The sequence below is a fragment of the Cryptomeria japonica genome, chromosome 9 (genome assembly GCF_030272615.1).
Source record: "Cryptomeria japonica chromosome 9, Sugi_1.0, whole genome shotgun sequence".
In the NCBI taxonomy this organism is placed as follows: domain Eukaryota; kingdom Viridiplantae; phylum Streptophyta; class Pinopsida; order Cupressales; family Cupressaceae; genus Cryptomeria; species Cryptomeria japonica.
The window spans coordinates 213,057,155-213,076,094 of NC_081413.1; the positions used below are offsets into that span (position 1 = coordinate 213,057,155).

Here is an 18,940-nt window from a genome sequence, read left to right on the forward strand (position 1 = left end):
GAATACTTCTTGCAGGATTCCTTCAACTCATTGATATGACTTCAAACAAGAATAGTCACGTTCATGAAATGACTTCCTTTGCCCAGACCAGCCCTTCCATTTTTAACGGTCAACATTTTTCAATAGATGCCTCTGGGTCAAATGTAAAGGACAACCTCAACATGGCAGTTTGACCATTATTAATGTTAAGCATTTTCATTTGATCAACATCTTGACAGGATGAATGATTCAACATGGAAATACCCACAAAGATTGCAACTAGAACCTTCATTGGCAGGTCCTGAACCTTAAATTATATATATTACTGGGGCTTATTTGGATGGTACAGAAACTCATCTAACTTTTTTAATTTGCTAAACGGATTCAGAATTGAAGATCTGTATATATTTTTTTATATACAATGTCCTTCAGCATCTGTTTACACTCAAAGTTTAATGAGGCCACACGAAAATCTTTATCATTTGCAGAACATATCTAGGATTCAAATGAAACAAAATGAAGCCAACAAGGCATAACCTAAAGGAACAACACCAATGCAACACAATAACAGGGCATATTTGGCATCTTTCCCCTTTCTTAAAAAAAAAAATCTGGCAATAAAATGTTTTTTTTTTAACTATTTTCCAGTGAACAATGTTACAATACAATTGACCAGTCTTTAAAATGTAAGGAATTTCAAATTATTTTGAAGTGAGAACTCATCCACAGTCATAAATTTTGCTTATTTTTTCTTGGATCCTGATATAGAGATTGAATATTTATGAAGTTATTGATTGGAAATTTCATAAATGTAAAATCCAGTGCACCAAACAAAACTGTGTCCTTAAGATCATTCTGAGTAGGTTTTCATACATAAATGATTAACATTATGACCTTAATAGGAGCTTTCTTATTCTTTTTCTTTGTAATCCAACCAGGCATCAAACTTATCAACTTTGTCGCATTCATATATTTCAAGTAACATCAAACTAATAAACATGCAAAGCAATTTTACTGTGATGTTTATTAAACTGCAATTCCAAGTGGACTTTATTCAATCCACAACTCTAATGACAGCATTCGAATCTGAAAAGAATTTTACAAGACAGACTGAATGTTTTGCCCAGATTTAACATAAATAATAGCACAATCATCTAATTGTACTTCTCCAGGCCATGGTCAAATACAATTTCCACCTGCACAGCATTGGAAAACCACTATGATGATTAGAGATATTTTTATTCAAACCATCAAATCTTCCAAGATACATAAACAGGGAAAGTAAGAAGAAAAAGGTCAGGATACATATACAATTCTTAATTCAAAAAACTGTTATATATGGGAAATATCCTATTATTACGTTTAACATGTCATGCTTGCTGTGTGCCTGTTAATTAAAATAAGCAATGAAGAATTAAATAATTATGTTCCACAATTCTGTTACAGTTTTCACTCATCCATTGTCTTCATTTATAATATTCATGAACGCTCTCTATTGCCACCTTATGCTCGTGCATTGCTATTAATTTGAACATGCAACAATGATTTTTGTATTCTATGGGTATGATGTATCTCCTCAGACAGATATTTTTGACCCCTGATAAAACCTTTGCTACTATTCTCTATTAGTAGGAAATTATCTATATGAACAACATGGCTAATGATCTAGAACGCCATTGCAGGGTATCTTTTAATTGTTGGTACAAGCCTTCAAGACACTCCCCAAACTAGTTATCAACTTATCACCAAAGATGAATACCAAGAACAAAAGAATCATATACTGAACAAAAATCAGAGTAGATCTCATTAACAATGTTTACATAACCAACACGACCCTGGTAAAACCAATACCTGTTTTAGCTTGGAAACATTTGTCACTTTGGTTGTGCTGGGGTCTGTGTTACAGAAGAATGGGGAACCATTTGCATCCCACCAACAAATTTCAACAAATACAAGAAAGTAGAGTCCTACAACAGGAGCTAACACCAATAAAATAACTTTATTACAACAAAAGGTTGAGGTATGCCAAATGGCATTCTAGGTGTCTGTGTGTGTGCACGCACGTGCAGGTGTGTGTGAGACAAAAATAGTGATACTCATAATTGCCAATAAACAAAACATTTAATGCCTCGTAACTTACAAACAAGAAAATACTCATAAATTCATAATTTAATGACTCGTCAAATGTAAGTACACAATGAAAATTGCAATCAACATTCAGTTATCTCCATATTGCTCTTCATAGAGAGCATCAAAATCAACATCTGGGTCAATTTCATTTGAACCACAATCAGCTGCAACGCCACTTCCACTAGTCATATCATATGTAGAAGTTGCCTCATCTATAGAGATCCTGGCAAGTGGTGCAACAAAAGTGTCTAAGTCAGCACCTCAAGAGTTAGACCTCAATCCCTCATCACCCCCTCATAATCAAGTTTGCTACATGACAAGAGATGCAAGTTGGAGTGCACAAAGACCAAATCCTCAACTTCTTTCGCACCTAATCAGCTGTACTTAATTGTGTGGATAAATGAGCGTGTTCCAATTCCTCTCAATTGAAGAACTCAAAACTTATAGACATGTTTAACTTTGGGAAAAATAAGCTATATTCCACTAAGTCTCAAGACAAGGGGATAAGGGAATTGGGGGACGTATCTCAAGGATGGGAAGACCAAGAGTCTAAATTTGGGAATAGCAACTAGTGGGAGTCTATGAGTGGAGACCTCAGTGGGGTTAAGAGGTGCACGCCAATTTTAATAATTTTATCACTAAAGGGCAAAATTTAGTATTTTGGGATAAGGGGATGGGGGGACGTATCTCGAGGATGGGAGGACCAGGGGTCTAAATTTGGGAATAGCAACTAGTGGAAGTATAAGAGTGGAGACCTCAGTGGGGTGAAGAGTGTTGAGACATGGACCAGCTAGGACTCGAACCTAGGACCTTCCATAATGCTACTGGAGTGCTCTACCACTGAGCTACTGGCCCCTCTTGGACCAGTCCATCGTCGGTCCGGGTGTGGCTTATTTCCAACACCAATACCCCCCCTTAAGCCACACCTCTCGTGTGCTTGGGGCTCCTAGCCTGGACCTGGCTCTGATACCATGTTGAGACGTGGACCAGCTAGGACTCGAACCTAGGACCTTCCATAACGCTACTGGAGTGCTCTACCACTGAGCTACTGGCCCCTCTTGGACCAGTCCATCGTCGGTCCGGGTGTGGCTTATTTCCAACACCAACAAAGAGATGCATGCCATTTTCACAATTTTATCACTAAAGGGCAAAATTTGGTATTTTGGCAATTTTTTGTTTATAAAATACTAGAAATATTATACTTTTTATTTGGACAATGCTTGCATCCACTCGGGTTTGCTGGGATACACCCCAGGTTCACCTAGGCTGCACCCTAGGCGCTCTAGGTTCCTTGTGGGCATTTTGTGACGGATCCAAGGGAATCCAAGATGTCTCAGGTAGACCCTAGGTGAACCCCAAGCCATCTGGTCCTACACCAAGCCTCAAATAGGACCCATATGTGTATGGGAGGGTTTTGTAAAACACTACAACATAGCTTTCTTTTAATATCCACGACTTGCATTGCATGCCTTTGCAGAACAAATTAAAACTTACACACTCCTAAGCTCTCCAAACTTGTGGGGAAAAATTGTTTATTAAACTTCCTTGAATGTCTTTAAAACAATAATTTTTAAGTTGAAAACTTTCAAGAAATTGTCACCACTCAATACTCCAAAAGGCTTTTTTGTTGTAACAGTGAATTCATGTCCATTCAGCTCTGTCTGAGTTTTCGAGAGATGATTCACCATACAAAAGATCCAATTTCAAATGGCAGAAGACATAGATATTATAGCTATACCTCCTTGTAGTTTAGTCAGCCCACTGAGCACGAAACCCCATGTTGTTGTGCCCCCAAGAAATATCCATCATCATTGAACAACAATGAGGGAGGCCAGGTGAAAGTCACAGGTAATTGTTAAAAAAAAAATCCCTCTACAAGTACCTTTCAATAGTCACATCCAGTTAAAGGTGTTTCATATCCTCTAAGGAAAAGTGCTAGGCAGAGCAAGAGGGCAACGAGAACAAATACCTTAACACTGACATCATTGAAAAAAAATCCCCAAAAGAAGAAATGTCACATTCAAAACTTGATACAAGTTAACGAATGATTCTTCGGGTTTACCAGAAAAGTAAAACCAAGGGGAAAAGATTTGAAACCTTGTCATCCTCCCAAATCATCATGCAACTAAGGACAAACTTCAAATTTGGCGCCTATGAGGATACTGGCAGAATAAATACTTCTCAAATGGAGCATTTAGCCAAAATGGCATGTGGTGAATCTCTTTCTAGTTAAACGTTCTTTTAAAGCTAAACAAAACAAAATAAAAAGTTAAAACTACAGCAACAAGAATATACCTTAGTAAGATATTGTAAAAAGATAATGACTGCTAGAATTCTACTTTTATAATCAGCTCATGAATTAATTTGCAAGAACCACAATTTTCAAATTTTCATAAGAGAGAGCATCCAGGGACATCAATATAAGTGAAATCCTATGTAAAATGGGACTTTTAGCTCTTTAAAACAACATAATGTATATTATGGTTGGAAAAATGTGCTCATGTTGGGTTACTATTGTGTAAGTTGGGCCATCCATATACATCATGTAAACCTAATAGTTTGCTCCATTTTTGTCGAGTGGTCTTGTTTGAAGAAAAATTGACACTCCAGACAATAAAGGACCAGTAGCTCAGTAATAGAGTAGTCCAGTAGGAAATGGAAGGTCATGGGTTTGAGTCCTTCATGATCCATGGAATTTAACTTAGTATCAAAGTTAGACTAGGAATCCCAAGCACCAAACAGTAGCTTAAACAAAGATACTCAAAAAGCAATCCTCTCTCAACTACAAAGGGCTAGTAGCTCAGTGGTAGAGCAGCCCAGCAACAAATTGGAGGTCCTACATCCAAGCCCTAGCCAAACCATGACATATTTATAGATTGGTCTAAATGTCTAATTTTGACATATTCGTAAACCTGGCAACTTAACATCAAGATATTTTCACACAGTTAACAGCAATGTAGGCATATTGTGTATCACTAGAAAGCTCTTGTAACGCACTTGCAAATGACCCAGTCCCCGATCATAACAGTAAATGTAGTTCCGTTCTTGTATTTCCATAGTGGTCTTAGGGCCACCATTTGGCTTCAATAGGTGTTAATTATATCTCTCCAATAACTAGTCTTGTGGTTGGAAATCTTTTAGAATATTGCAAGTATAAATTTTGTGCTGAGAGGGAGATTTTACATTCCACATTAGCTTGACTTTCAACACATGTTGGTAGGCGGCTGGCTGATATATGTGAGAGGAACACTCATGAAATTGTTATGGAAATGTAACTATTAATTATATATATGTAGCTTACTAAAAAAACAAATAAGAAACAAATATAATACATCCAAATTGATGTTATAAATCAAACATTTTGGGAAGGTAGCAGATTAAAAAATTAGGTACAGTATTAACAGATAGAAACTAATTGGAAGCCTTTCTTAGAAGCACCTATAGTGATTTATTCATGTGCCCAAAGTCTTCTTGTGACCATTTGTGATTCATTAGAGGATAGAAGCAAGATATTAAAGAAAGGCCCTTGGTCTTGAGATATGGTGACTCTATTTCTGAAAAGATGGTATCTAGTGTTTAATTTGTTTATGGAAAATTTCAAGATGTCTCCTATTTTTAAGGATGACTAGTTTCTCTCCAATTTTGGCTTCCTTTGAATTTGAAAAGTCTTAGAGATACTCAAGGGAAATTTATTTCAGTCTCTCCTAATATGCAAAGGCATACTCTTTCCTCGACAAGTCAAGATTAACTTTTCTCATGGCCTTTCTTCTGATATAGGCATAAACATTGGAAAGGAGACATGGAGAGCTGTTAGCCTGTTAGACTATGAAATAAAAGCCTATTGCTATCTTAAGGGAAATTTATTTCAGTCTCTCCTAATATGCAAAGGCATAATCTTTTCTTGACAATAAGAATCTTAGTCAAGATTAACTTTTCTCATGGCCTTCCTTCTGATATAGGCCTAACATTGGAAAGGAGACATGGAGAGCTGTTAGACTATGAAAAAAAGCCTATTGCTATTGGAATTGTTTTAACATAGCTCTTTTAGCTGAGGAATGCATGAACACTAAAAGATTTCCTCGTAGAACAACTTGGTGAAAGAATGATTTTCCCCAACATCAGCTAGTGGATAGCCAATGTTGAATAGTTCTCCTGTTTCTAAACCTAAGAGCCTAGAGGAGTAGCATAGGGATAAAAATATTTGTTTTTCTAACATAGTCGAGAAGCTTACTACGAACAGAGGCAATATTGTGTTGAAATGCAAGGCAAATGAGACAATGGGAACAATATAGAGGTTATCCCAATTATGATGTGATTAAGCCAATCAATTTATAACAATGAAATAATTGGGAAAGAATACGAAAATCAACGAACTCATAGAATGCAAACCATTATAATAGATATATGTGGAGAGATCCTTATGGGAAACAAGTCCACCAAAAAGAGACTCAAATGTGTATTATTCTCAAAACATAAAGTACAATAATACAATCAAATTATCCCTCTGACAGTAAACTGGTTGCATAAGAGTACTTGCAAACTAAGTCACAAGGTTCGAATTCGAATTCAAATGCGACAACCATGAAATTAGGATGAAATTCAACAAGGGACAAATTCGAAAAAAAAAATTCGGATAAAATTCGCCTTATATAATTTTGTTTATTTTTAAATATATGTATACTTCTAATAAATTATCAAAATAGCTTAACATTGCTAAATAGATTTGAAGTCATTATAAAAAGATGGCACATTTGTAAAATATAAACCATAAGAAACATAGGAATTTCAGTAATGCTGGTGATCATATATGATATGCCTAATACAATGTACAGCGGAATCCCTTTTGAACCTGCAGAAGGAAGTGCACTTGACACCTGCATTTCTCTAAGAAAATTTTTACTAGGTGATAGTTCAATGTAGGTTTGCAAGTTATCATTTTCTGTCTGGCCTTTATATAGCCACAGCCAGGGACCATGTTGAATTAAATCTTAGCGTGCAAGAAACCACCCTCTTATTTTAGGAACTTGCCATTTCTTTTATATACAAAAGTGTCATTGTATTGGATTACTTTATTCACATTTGTAGTTTTTGTAAAAGTTATTCTGCCGTCTGCCTACTTTTTAGCAGAATTTTTTTATGGCTGAATTTGAACGATTTTTTTATAATAGTTTGAAATTTGATTAAATTCGAACCCCATCCATGAAAATCGCTGTATTCTGTGACTTAGCTTGCAAACAACCATACAATCCACTATTTCATACCTCCAAAATATAGGAAAACTGAAAAGAAGAAACTATCATGTAGTGTCCAAATTCATGAGCCATGGCAAAAACCCAACGTTCTTATAGTCATGCTCAATAATTTTTAAATACTATGTAACTCCACTTACACCTCTTAAATATCCCTTACGATCACAAATGTCATAGATTTAGTCATAATGGTTAATTTGACTAAGATCCCAATGCTAGGCATTCCATGAGGTCATTGATTGCCCCACCATAGTACCAATATGAAAGATCTTACAACTTGCAAACTTAACCGATTCTTTGTAACCTCCCTATTAAATGCCTTTTACACAATATCCCAAGTATCCACAAGAATAGATAAATTCCCTCCATCACATGGGCATCCAACTTGGCTCCACTAGACATTATTTATCATCTACATAATTAAATTATAATTACATAACTTAGAACTTGCAATGTGAATGGCACACTTAATCCTAACATTCTCCCACTTGACATTTACATTGCAAGACATAACAGGAAATTGAAAAGTAATCAAGTTGTAGAAGAGGCAAGGCCCATGGCCTCTCTATGCCAGCTAACCTTCTGTGTGCCCACAAACTTAGTAAGAGCATCTACAACATTGAAGAAAATATCAACCTTATCTACCATGAATCTTAACACCCTTATCCATCTCGCAAACAAAGTGATACTGAATATCAAAGTACTTCATATAAGCTTGCTACATTGGTTCTTTGCCAAACAAGTGGCTCCCTGACTATTATAATTGATTGTCCAATCCTAAACTGTTTGCATTCAATGCCAATACCTATACACAATCTCTATAACCACACTGCCTATTTACAAGCATGTGCCACAACCATGTACTCAACTACTATAGTAGACAACACAATGATAAGCTTTCACTTGCTCATCCAATTTATCGCTCCTCCAAACATATTGAACACATGGCCACTAGTGGACCTCCTTATTGTCCAAATCACAATTCCAATCTGAATCAACAAATCCCTACAAGCATCTTAACCACGTCATTAGTCCCATGTAAACAAATACAATAATCAAAAATCCCTCACAAAAATCTGAAAACCTTTTTCACATAAATCTAATGTTCTCTACTAGGGTTAGACAAACCTACGAAAAAATCACACTGCTCATCTTAACCACGTCATTAGTCCCATGATAACAAATACAATAATCAAAAATCCCTCGCAAATATCTGAAAACCCTTTTCACATAAGTCCAATGTTCTTTGCTAGGGTTAGACAAACCTACAAAAATCTCCCACTGCTCAAGCAATGTATGGAAATGTACATACCATAGCATACTTTAGGCTTCCTACAACATTAGCATTAGGAACATTCAAAATATCCTCCAAATCACTAGCTAACTTAATAAATTGTTCCAATGATTATTTATTACCAAAAAGTAAATGAATATTAACTAGCTTACAATCATGCATTTGGAACCTCTACAAAAATGGTCTAAACATACAGAAGCATTGCGACCCTCTACAACATAGTTTGAACATACTACTTTAACTAAGCCTAAGCTTTTTACCAACCCAATCCCTACTAATCTCCATAACTAGAATGTACTTGACAACCCCTAAATCCTTAATGTCAAAGGCATCAAACAACTAAGCTTTAAGGTCTTAAATCATCTCCTTGTTGTTTCAAACAAACAAGTCATCAATGTTTAAGACAATGATTAGCAAATGATCAATTAATTTAAAATAAAGACAATGATCACATTCACTAATAACCAAGGGTACAAGGGGATGCATCCCCAGCATTTTTTCCCACATACCCACACTATGAATGTTTTGACTACAAGGGGATGACTCAAGTACATTTCCCAGCCATCCCCAAAAAATTGAAAATTTGCCAAAAATGTTTTTGAGATGGCATGGAGACGGCCAGTCGTCCCCACGCCTTCAATGACGATTTTAAAAAAAAAGGGCCCATATTTTAAAAAATACGACATTCCTTTTATAAGTCACTCATAAGAAATTTGAGTGCTTTCCATTTTCTTTTCAGTGGATGTTTACCATGCTTTCTTTGATTATCTTTATTTTCACTTCTAGAGGCAACTCAAATCTTCCACGATATGAAATAGATATTTTTATAGGGAGGACTTCTTTTGCTCATAGCCTTATCATTTTATGGCAATAGATCTTAATCTGTTATGAATCTAATGATAGTTTTCTATAGTTCCTTTTAGAAAAAAATATACATTTTGAATTTATACCTTCATTTTGAGTTACATATAATTATGTTTTTATCTTTTAATTTTTAGTTTTAAATATTTTATTTTATTTTTTCTAGGTGAGTGAATTTTTCCTCGTGTGAAAAATTGTCTTGAAAAGAAAAATGTTTAGACATTTCAAAATGCATTGGGTTGTACTCAATCAAATTTTTACAAGTAAATTTGGTTTACCCTATGATCATTTTCTTAATTGTAATCATATGCACATTGACAATGAATTATGGAAGCAATTAAATATTAATTTGTTCAACTTTCATGTGAACTGTATTGTTGTGTTTTAAGGATTCTATAATGTATATCAGTATATGTGAATATGATAAATGCCTTATTGATGTTATCATATGAATATTTGAAATTTCCATATATTTTCAAAATTCTTATATAGCCGTCCCCAAAAATAGACTTAAAAAATTCGTCCCCAAAACACTTCCTCCTATCCCGACATCCCCCCATTCCGGAAACTTGATGGAACATAGTTACTAACAAACCCAAGGTCCAATGCAAAAGCATTGAACACTAATACCACATCTATCTTGATTGCTTCAGACCATACAATGACCATTTCAACTTGCAAGCAAAGCTCCCTTTTCCTTTTACCATAAAACTTTTAGGTTGTTTCATTCTAATTTTTTCTTTTAGATTATAGGTAATAGCAAAAGAAAGCAAGAATCTAAGGGAAGTTAGTCTTGCAATGGGAGAGTAATTTCACCTAAGTCCACTCCCTCTACTTGATTTACCCTTTTGCCATCAATCTTGCCTTGTATCTTTCCAATTATCCATTTGCTCCACGTTTTTTCTTTAAAACCAATTGTACATACCATAGCATACATTAGGCTTCCTACAGCATTAGCATAAGGAACATTCAACATATCCTCCAAATCACTAGCTAACTTAGGACATTAAATACAACTGGATCCCATGTCTCACATTTGTCCAAGGCCATCATCTCATCCTACATGCCCTCCATCCAAGACAAGCTCCTTTGAATAAAGAGCTTCCTTCACTAATTTAGGTTCATCATGAGAACAAGATAAAGAAAATACACAACAAAATCTTGGTGAGCTATATCTACCTACTAGGTTCATTGCCCTGTGTGTAGTACCCCTACCCTAGTCTATTTCTAACCTTGGTTTAATCTGGATTAGTTATCGTAATATTATGATTAATGTCAGATGTTGAGTTTATGCATAGCTATTGATGTGGTTTTCTCACTAGTTTTATGCTAGTTGTTTAGTGTTCTTATTTCATGGTATTCATCGAGCTAACGCATTCATTAAGTTATTATATATGTATGCATGTATGATCGTTGGTTGCAGGAGATTTCAGGTACGAAGTCGCATGAGTGCGAGGTTCGTCGTCACCTGGTTTTGCAGGTTTGAGCATACCTTTTTAAGCCTTAGAGTTGGTTTAGGTGGTCGTCAGACCCTAGTCGACCTTAGTCGTGCTCTAGTGAGCATCGTCAGTCGTCGTCGGTAATCCCTTCTTGCTTGGGTTTGCGAGTCGTCTGTTTGGTTGACTTCCTCGGTTTGCGTGTCTGGTGTGTTTGGTTAAATGGATTAAATTTGTTGAGAATTTATGCGTTAGTGCATTGATGATTAATGGATTAATTAATCTGGTTTCCATTAGGCGATTTTCATTGATATTGATTGCTCGTTTTTAAATTGAAAGTAAATCCGATTAAATGTCTGTTTTCGAATATTTAATGCATTTTATATATGCTGTTGAAAAAGGAAAGCTGTGTATTTAATCGCAATGGATTAATTGTATTCTGTGGCTTCTGTTATTGAAAGGATAAATTTAATTGATTGAAGAAATCGATTTTTGAATTAAAGAGCAAGTTAAATTGTTGATTATAATTAAAAAAATATTAAATTTTGTGAATTATTTTGTAAATAAAAGATTTTATTCCAAAAAATGGAATTTTTGGGTCAACTCCTCCATATTACCAAATTTGGGAAATTGGAAGGAGGAACAATTTTGGAGAAGATTTTTGGGGAATGAAAATTGGAGGATTTTGGGAGCTGAAGATTTGGGCTCTCCTTCAGCCATGCCAGGATCGCGAGATCAGGTAGGATTTATCTCTCAATTTTAGTTATTGTGTTTAAATGGATCCTGTTGGCTCAATATGAGTCTGTGTTGAAAGATTGGGTGGGGTTGGGAGAACTTACCATGCTGGAAACCATATTGTAAATCTCTTTATTGGACTGTGTTTTATCATGATGGGGTTTGCTGTGTTAAAAGAGAATTTATATGTTTTTTTTTAATGAACTGTGCGTTCATTTTAGTTCGGACTGTGTTTTTTTATGCAAAATGAAATCATTTATTTATTTTATTAATCGAACTGTGTGTTCGAAGAGGATTTTATGCTTGAAATCGAGCTGGGCGAAAAATTCATTAAACCCGAACTGGGCGTTTGTGTTGGTTTCCGAACTGTGCGTTCAAATGGAATTTAAAACGTTTTTTTTTGTTTTGGGCGGTGCGTGTTTGTTTAAACCCTGTGTTTTGGGGTTGGAGGGCGGGGAGCGGAGCTCCACCCGCTCCTCCCCTCTCCCCCTACGCGTTCCCCCCCTTCTCCACCTTCACCGTCCCCCGGTGGCTCGCGCGTGAGCGTTGCCTGCGGCTCACGGCGGTGGCCGCAGGGGCCGCGGTGGCCACAGGGCGCCGCGGGCCTGCGGGCACCACCGTGAGCGCCGCCGCGTGCTTCCTCTGCGGCTAGGGTTAGGGCACGGCCCGCCCTAGCCTCCAGAATTTAAATGCATTTTTTTTTTTTGTTGTTTAAACGTAATTTATAATCGTTTTGTTATAATGTATTTTGGGTTAGTATTAAAAAAAAAAAGAAAGCATATGATATTTATATCATTTTAATGAGAAGTTGTTTTTTTATGTTAAGTTTAATTAGTTCTTGATTAAGATTAAGGTGGCATTAATCGTGATTGATGTAAACTTGATATTGATTAATTATATAATGGAGTTTATAGGTGAATTAAACATTCAATTTCATTTCATGATTTGTGCACCTCGTCTAATTAAGTTCTACAACTGTTTTTCGCAATTAAATATTGTTGTTTATAATCTTATTGATCTTGGAGTTGTAAATCTAGATCTTACTTTCTAGCTGATTAGGGAAGTTGGCTAATCGAGGTAGTATTGTTTAAAAACGAATGGAATAATATGTTATTGGGATTGAAATACGAAATTGAAGAGGTCGGTTTTAGACCAGTATGTAATGACGTTTTGATTGAGAGATTAAGTACCTTATTTGAGTTGATTAACGGTGGTCTGAGATTTAATAATATGAATTGGTTAAAAACTCTATATGGCTTAAATTGCCTGTTCAATGCTTGAACCTTAGGAGTTAGAAAACCAAGAACAAATTGTCCCTTGATGAGGTAGATAACTGTAAGCTGATTTAGATCTTGTAGAAAACTTGATCGCCTTGTAATGTTTAAATCAATTTGAGAGATATTGTCCTTTCTGATTATTGCTTTGCGAGTTTAATTTTCTGTATTCGCCTATAATTATGAAATGGCATGTTTTATTTGTTTAAATAGGACCCTGTCGTATGAATTGACTTGGTGTACCTGTTTCAGTCCTCGAATGTTGAGTTGACTATGGATTGTGATGTTGATTTAGTTGGTTATATCCTCTTTGTGTGAGTCGAATGATGATTCATGGTTGACCTTAGTTGTCAGGTCTCTAGATTGAGTACCGTCAGTAAGTGATTACCCTTGAGTCGTGTTTGACCAGATGATTGTTCTCCTTCTTGAACTCCGTTCGTCTTACCATGTGTATTCCGTGGTTTGAGTCCGTCTGAGTTAGTCTAGTGTCGTATGGGAAAGTGGCTTTCGATTGGGGGCCGCGCCCAAAGTGGCTGCTGGGTAACCCGTCGAAAGTGAGTCTAATAAGTGATAACCTAAGTAGATTAGAAAATAATCTCTAAATAAGATAATGTGCCTCACACATGGGACGAATGCTATCATAGATTCGGCATGCTGTGAGAAGGCCTGAAATGGCAAACTACCTTCCTTGTCATCACGAGAGGATGTGTGGGTCCACATGAGGCTTGGATGGGCCGGAAGTTCGGATTAGGTTGCCAGGGTTACCAGTGTATGGGCCGGGACCTATGAAGACTTGCCGTGGTATCCATACCAGGTCGTGTGATGACACTTGTCCCTACGTTCGCTAGTGTGTTGTCGTTTTGTCCTGTTTTGAGTACCCTTGTGAGTCGTCCTTTGTCTCTGCCCTTGTGAGAGTCGGTTCCATGTTAGACCTTGGGTGGTGATGGCTCAGTTTATGGATGCTCTTCTGGACCTCTTGTTTTAGCTTTGATTATGTTCAGCTGGATCCTGTTCTCTGTAAGGATCGTTTATGCATTATGGACCGATGTGGTCATCTGTATATTATTTATGTATCGCCTTGATGGCTGGATTGTATGGTGTAACCTTTTGTACTCTTAACCTTATTATTTATCCGAGGGGGTCTTGCAGTTGAGCAGACCCGGAGATGTAGCCCTTTAGGGGTGAACTCCGAGATCATTATGGTGTCATGTGATGTATTCTCTTATGGTTCCTTTATTCAGCTTTTCATGTATGATTAACTTATGTTAGAATGGTTAAGTGGATAAATCGAAATTAACTAGTAATGCTTATTTTCAGTCTATCTTGAATGCCATGTGGATCGAATGCATAATTGCTTGAGATGCGGTTTATCGTAATGCATGTGTGAAATCGTCCTTTTAATGCAATGAATTGGATTATGGAATAATGTAACTTAGAGTAACGAATATTACTCAGTTGTTGTTAGGAATTTAAATATGCTTGGAAAGATATCTTATGTTATGATGAAATCCTAGTGTATTAGATTGTAGATGTATGGTTTGTAATTTTAAATTGAAAAGATTGAATGAAGTTTATGAATGGATCTTAAATGATGAATCTTGCTTGTGATTTATATTTCCATCCTTTGAAAGAAATTATCCTGATTGTGAATTATCTCGTTATTAAGATATTCAGCTTTTGGATTAATTGTGTGTGTAAAGTGTATTGTGAAAATTTAAGTAATCTCGTTGGGAAACTCTTTAGGAGATTGTCGTTAATGTCTTCCGCTATGTTATCTGAATCTTTGGTATCTTGTTGCATCTTATGCGTTGTAACTTTAAAAAAAAAAAGTTTGCACTCTATTCTTGTGTTATGGCTTAATCCCTTCGGGGTTTCCTGGCGGGGCATTACACTGTGGACATGTGCAAGGATGTAGTACAAGGTTTTTCTTATTGTCCCTTTGAATTCTCAAAAACTAAACTTTCTTCTTCCTCTACATCCTCTTATTTAACTCATCGTTCTTCTACCTATGCATCTTACTGCTTCTCAATATTGGTTTAAAAATGGAAGGTTGTCTTTTCACCATCCATTTAGCCTATGAAAAATATATGGACATGTGAGAAGAGAACCTTACAAGAAGAGCAAGCAACAATGGTTTTCTTTTTGCACCCCCATGATATCAAACCAAATCCTTAAAAAACAAGGTCTGAAGTAGACTTATTGTCATCCAAAGAACCTACATAGTTTGGACCTATGTATCCTTGAAAAGAATAAGTTCAAGCTATTTGTAGTCCAAGCCATACTCCACTATGCCACAGATTTATCTAAAAATATATCATGAAACATAAGGTTCCCACACAAGCCTCATAAGATAACTAACAACATAGCTAATATTTTGCCTAGTTCAAGTACCCCAATCAGTTGATAATAAACTGTGCATTCACCTAAAGCAATAGATCATGTTAGGAAATTTGCAATCTTATTTCCATGTGTCAACAAGGGGTTGAAATCTTCTACCCTAAATTTCTTGAGCAATGTCTTAGAATACTTCAAGTCAGAAAGAATAATACAAGAGCCTATGATCTATCATGTTGAACAATCATTTGACATCAATCTTTGTTGCTACAATTATCTACAAAGAACTCCCTATCATGACCAAATGTTGGACATTAAAAGTTAAAATCACAATCTCCCCCCTTGCTATTATGTAAAGATTCGAATCACACAAACTCCTAGTAAATCAATGTCAAAGAAGATGCTCATTCATCTTGATGTACTAGGCTCAAGGAGCTTGCCATAGACCTATTGTGACCTTTTCACACATCGCCCCATTGCTAACGGGGACCCCCTCTTTGCCGGCTTTCTGCGTTGTTAGGTTAGGGTTTTGGCTGCTTAGTGGGCAATTTTGCATTTCCCGTGCCCGAGTCTCGGAGTTTTGATCATGCCTAGTGTCGTCTAGGGTTTTTGAAGTTCTAGGATCAAGTTGCGAAAGTTGATATTTTAATGATCCTAAGTTTTGCTAAGTGTAAACCTTTTTTGAATGTTAACGTGTTTTTAAACGCGCGCATCAGTGATTTTAAAGTGCCAAGGTATTCGCAAACCTTTTGGAGTTGTTTTCTCGCTCCTAAGGTAATATTTAAGTTGGTTTCGCACTTTATCCCAATATTTTCCTAGCGTTTCGTTCATATTTTTGAAAATTAGTCTAAGTCCAGTTAAATTTAAAGTCGTTGAGTGATTTTGAGTGGTTAAAATGATAAAATCCTAAGGGAAATTCATATTCCAAGGGTTAAAGGGTCAAAATCCATGCTAGAGGTGTTTTTCCCCTCACATTCCAGACTACCCAACCCATTCCTCCACTCAAAATCCATACTACACATGGGTTTCCCCTGGAATCCATACTGGCCACTGATTTCCCCCACTGTTTATCCAGACTACCATCGAATTTCCCCTGGGAGTGCTAAAATTTGGCTAAGTGTCAGGATTTATCCAGACTGCCATCGATTTTCCACCAGGAGTGCGGACTGGAGTGCGGACTAAAATGCGAGGATAATTCCATGCCTGGGTCGATTTTCCACCAGGATTTTTGTGACAACTAAGTGAGGATTTTTGTCCGGATTTTTATCCAAACAGGGATCAAATTTCCCCTGAGAGCGTTTGTAAGGATTTTTGCTCGGATTTTCATCCAGACAGGGATCGATTATCCACTGGGAACATTATGTAGAGTTTTTTGTCCGGATTTTTATCCAGACTGAGGTCGAATTTCCACCAAGGAGGTATTTTTCCAAGTTAAGTGAGTTTTGAGTGTGGATTTTTGTCCAGACACATATCGAATTTCCCCTGCGGGATGATTTTTTTTGCAAATTGAGTGCATTTTTGTGTGGATTTTTGTCCAAACTCGCATCGAATTTCCCCTAGGAGGGTTTTTGTGTGCATTTTGATGAAATTGAGCATGGATTTTTGTCCAAGCATGGGTTGAATTTCCCTTATGAAGGTAAATTTTGACACTTAGGTGATTTTTAAAGTGATTTTTCAATCCCAACTTATAGCGATTTTCCCCTGGAGGCTTTATTTTGGATTTAAATTATAATATTTTAATAGATAAGCCCCATTTTAATTTCTTTTAAATAATTATTAATGATTATTTAAAATTTAAAAGCAAATTTAATAACTTGCAATAATCATTAAATGTTTGAACCTTCTAGAAGCAAGTTAGGGTTTCACCAAGCAAGTATTTATACAAGTGTTTTATCCCACATTGCTTGTGTGGTGAAAGTGAAAGATGAAAGCAAGTATATGAGAGGAACTTCAGCATTATTTTATTATTATTTCTGCCAGGTGTCTCCATGAAAGCGATTTTTCTCCAAGATTGGGTGAATTTTTAGCAAGGCGTTTTTGTGAAGTGTGGGATTGAGGATTTATTTTCCTCCATTTTTTCCAGTTTGTTGATCTATTCCTCTTGGCTGCCATTAAAGACCAGTTTCAGATTTTCGATTTTTGCTAAGTTTGGCAATTTTTTCCAAATTTAGCATTTTTTGGTGCAAGTTGGCAATTTCATGATTGGTGACTTGGGCGATTTTTCCTCCACCATTTTTGCTTGCTATTCAAACCTTCATTGCTGCAAATTGCTGCCATTAACAACATTTTTCATAATTTTGAAAATTTTGATTTTTTGCTAAGGCAATTTTTTGTGTTTGGAGTATCCAACCCCAACTTGGGCGATTTTTTCCAGATTGTTGCCATCCTTCATTACTGCAGATCAAGGCTGCCATTGACATCAATTTTTCAGATTTTAAGTTCAGTGCTAGACTTGGGAAAAATTCGATTTTGCTTGGGAGGTGATTTGGTGCCATATTTTGATGATTTTCATGCATGTTTGGTGGCTGCCATCATTTCCAGCCTGCTGATTCGCTTCAGATCTGAGGTTTGCTTCAAATTTTGACCTCCATTAATGACTGCCATTAATTTTCAGACTTAAGTTTTTATTGCCCAGCCAATTTCAACTTAAACATTTAGCATTTGGAGGTGTTTTATAGAGTTTTCTGTGCACTTTTTAGACCATTTTATCGTTGTTGCAGGTCTGAAACTCCATTGTTAGGCGGTTGTCCTCAAAAATTTTCATTTCCAGCCACCTAACCAATTTTGGCGAATTTGCTTGGGGCTGTTTCCTTAGCCATTTTTCATCATTTTCAGGGATTTAAACCACTTTGCAAGGTGCTGGTAAGTCTGAAGCATTCGATTTTCAGACTTGTCCTCAGAAAACTAATTTTTACCAACCATACTTGCATTCCAGAAAATGATTGTTTTCATCAATAAAACTGATTTTTATTGATTTTATGCACATTTTGAAGATTACAACATGTTTTTAAAAAAGTTTGATTTTCAGGTTGTCTTCAGAAATTTCCACCTCCATTGTTGACTGTGGAAGGTGTCTTCAGACATTCATTGTGTGAAAACACAACCTTTCACACCTCTCCTTAGTCATCACTCATCCGGTATACTCCTTTGCATTTTTGCTTGCATATTTTCTAAGCATAAGGAGGTATTCAACGAACTTTATGAAAGGCTTCCATGCCTTAGTGTTGTCACACTTTGAACATAATTGCTAAAATTTACCAAGTGTATGGATTATTTTCCTGACTCCATGCTTTAAATTAACTAAATCTTTAGAGAGTCAGGAATTTTATTACAAGTATTATTTATTTTCCTAAGTCTAACTTCGAGCTTCGTACAGGTGCGATGTCAAAGTCAAGATATAAGGAAAGAAAAGAGTTGCTGAAGACGCTAGAGACTGAATTTTATCCAGAGTTTAAAATTTCATCCAGATGGAAGGAGATCACAGATACAAACATGCATTTCCTGGACTTCGACCAGATGCAGCGTCGGATGTTCGGAGTCAGAGATCAGGTTCCTTCCCCAGCATATGCGAATATTATGAAGAGTGGCATTTTCCATGCCGCTGGGTTTCCACAATCCATACAGTGCAGTGAGTTGATCCTGGAGTGT

At 36.3% G+C, this 18,940-nt stretch overlaps 1 protein-coding gene and 1 non-coding gene across 3 annotated transcripts in view; both read right to left on the reverse strand.

Annotated features, from left to right (window-relative positions):
• Nucleotides 1-922: 922 nt before the first annotated feature.
• LOC131044580 (NADH dehydrogenase [ubiquinone] 1 beta subcomplex subunit 9) overlaps nt 923-18,940 on the reverse strand; it is a 76,049-nt gene continuing 58,031 nt past the window's right edge. The window contains exon 5 of one of the 2 annotated variants that reach the window (XM_057977935.2): nt 923-1,175. In XM_057977935.2, coding sequence (XP_057833918.1) covers nt 1,134-1,175 — 42 coding nt within the window. In that variant the 3' untranslated portion in view covers nt 923-1,133. Of the gene's footprint in view, nt 1,176-7,953; nt 8,364-18,940 lie in introns of those variants that run through there. The other variant, XM_059211274.1, reaches the window with a different exon arrangement.
• Nucleotides 2,892-2,964, reverse strand: TRNAA-AGC (transfer RNA alanine (anticodon AGC)). Its single transcript has one exon. It is a non-coding gene; the product is annotated as a tRNA-Ala (tRNA).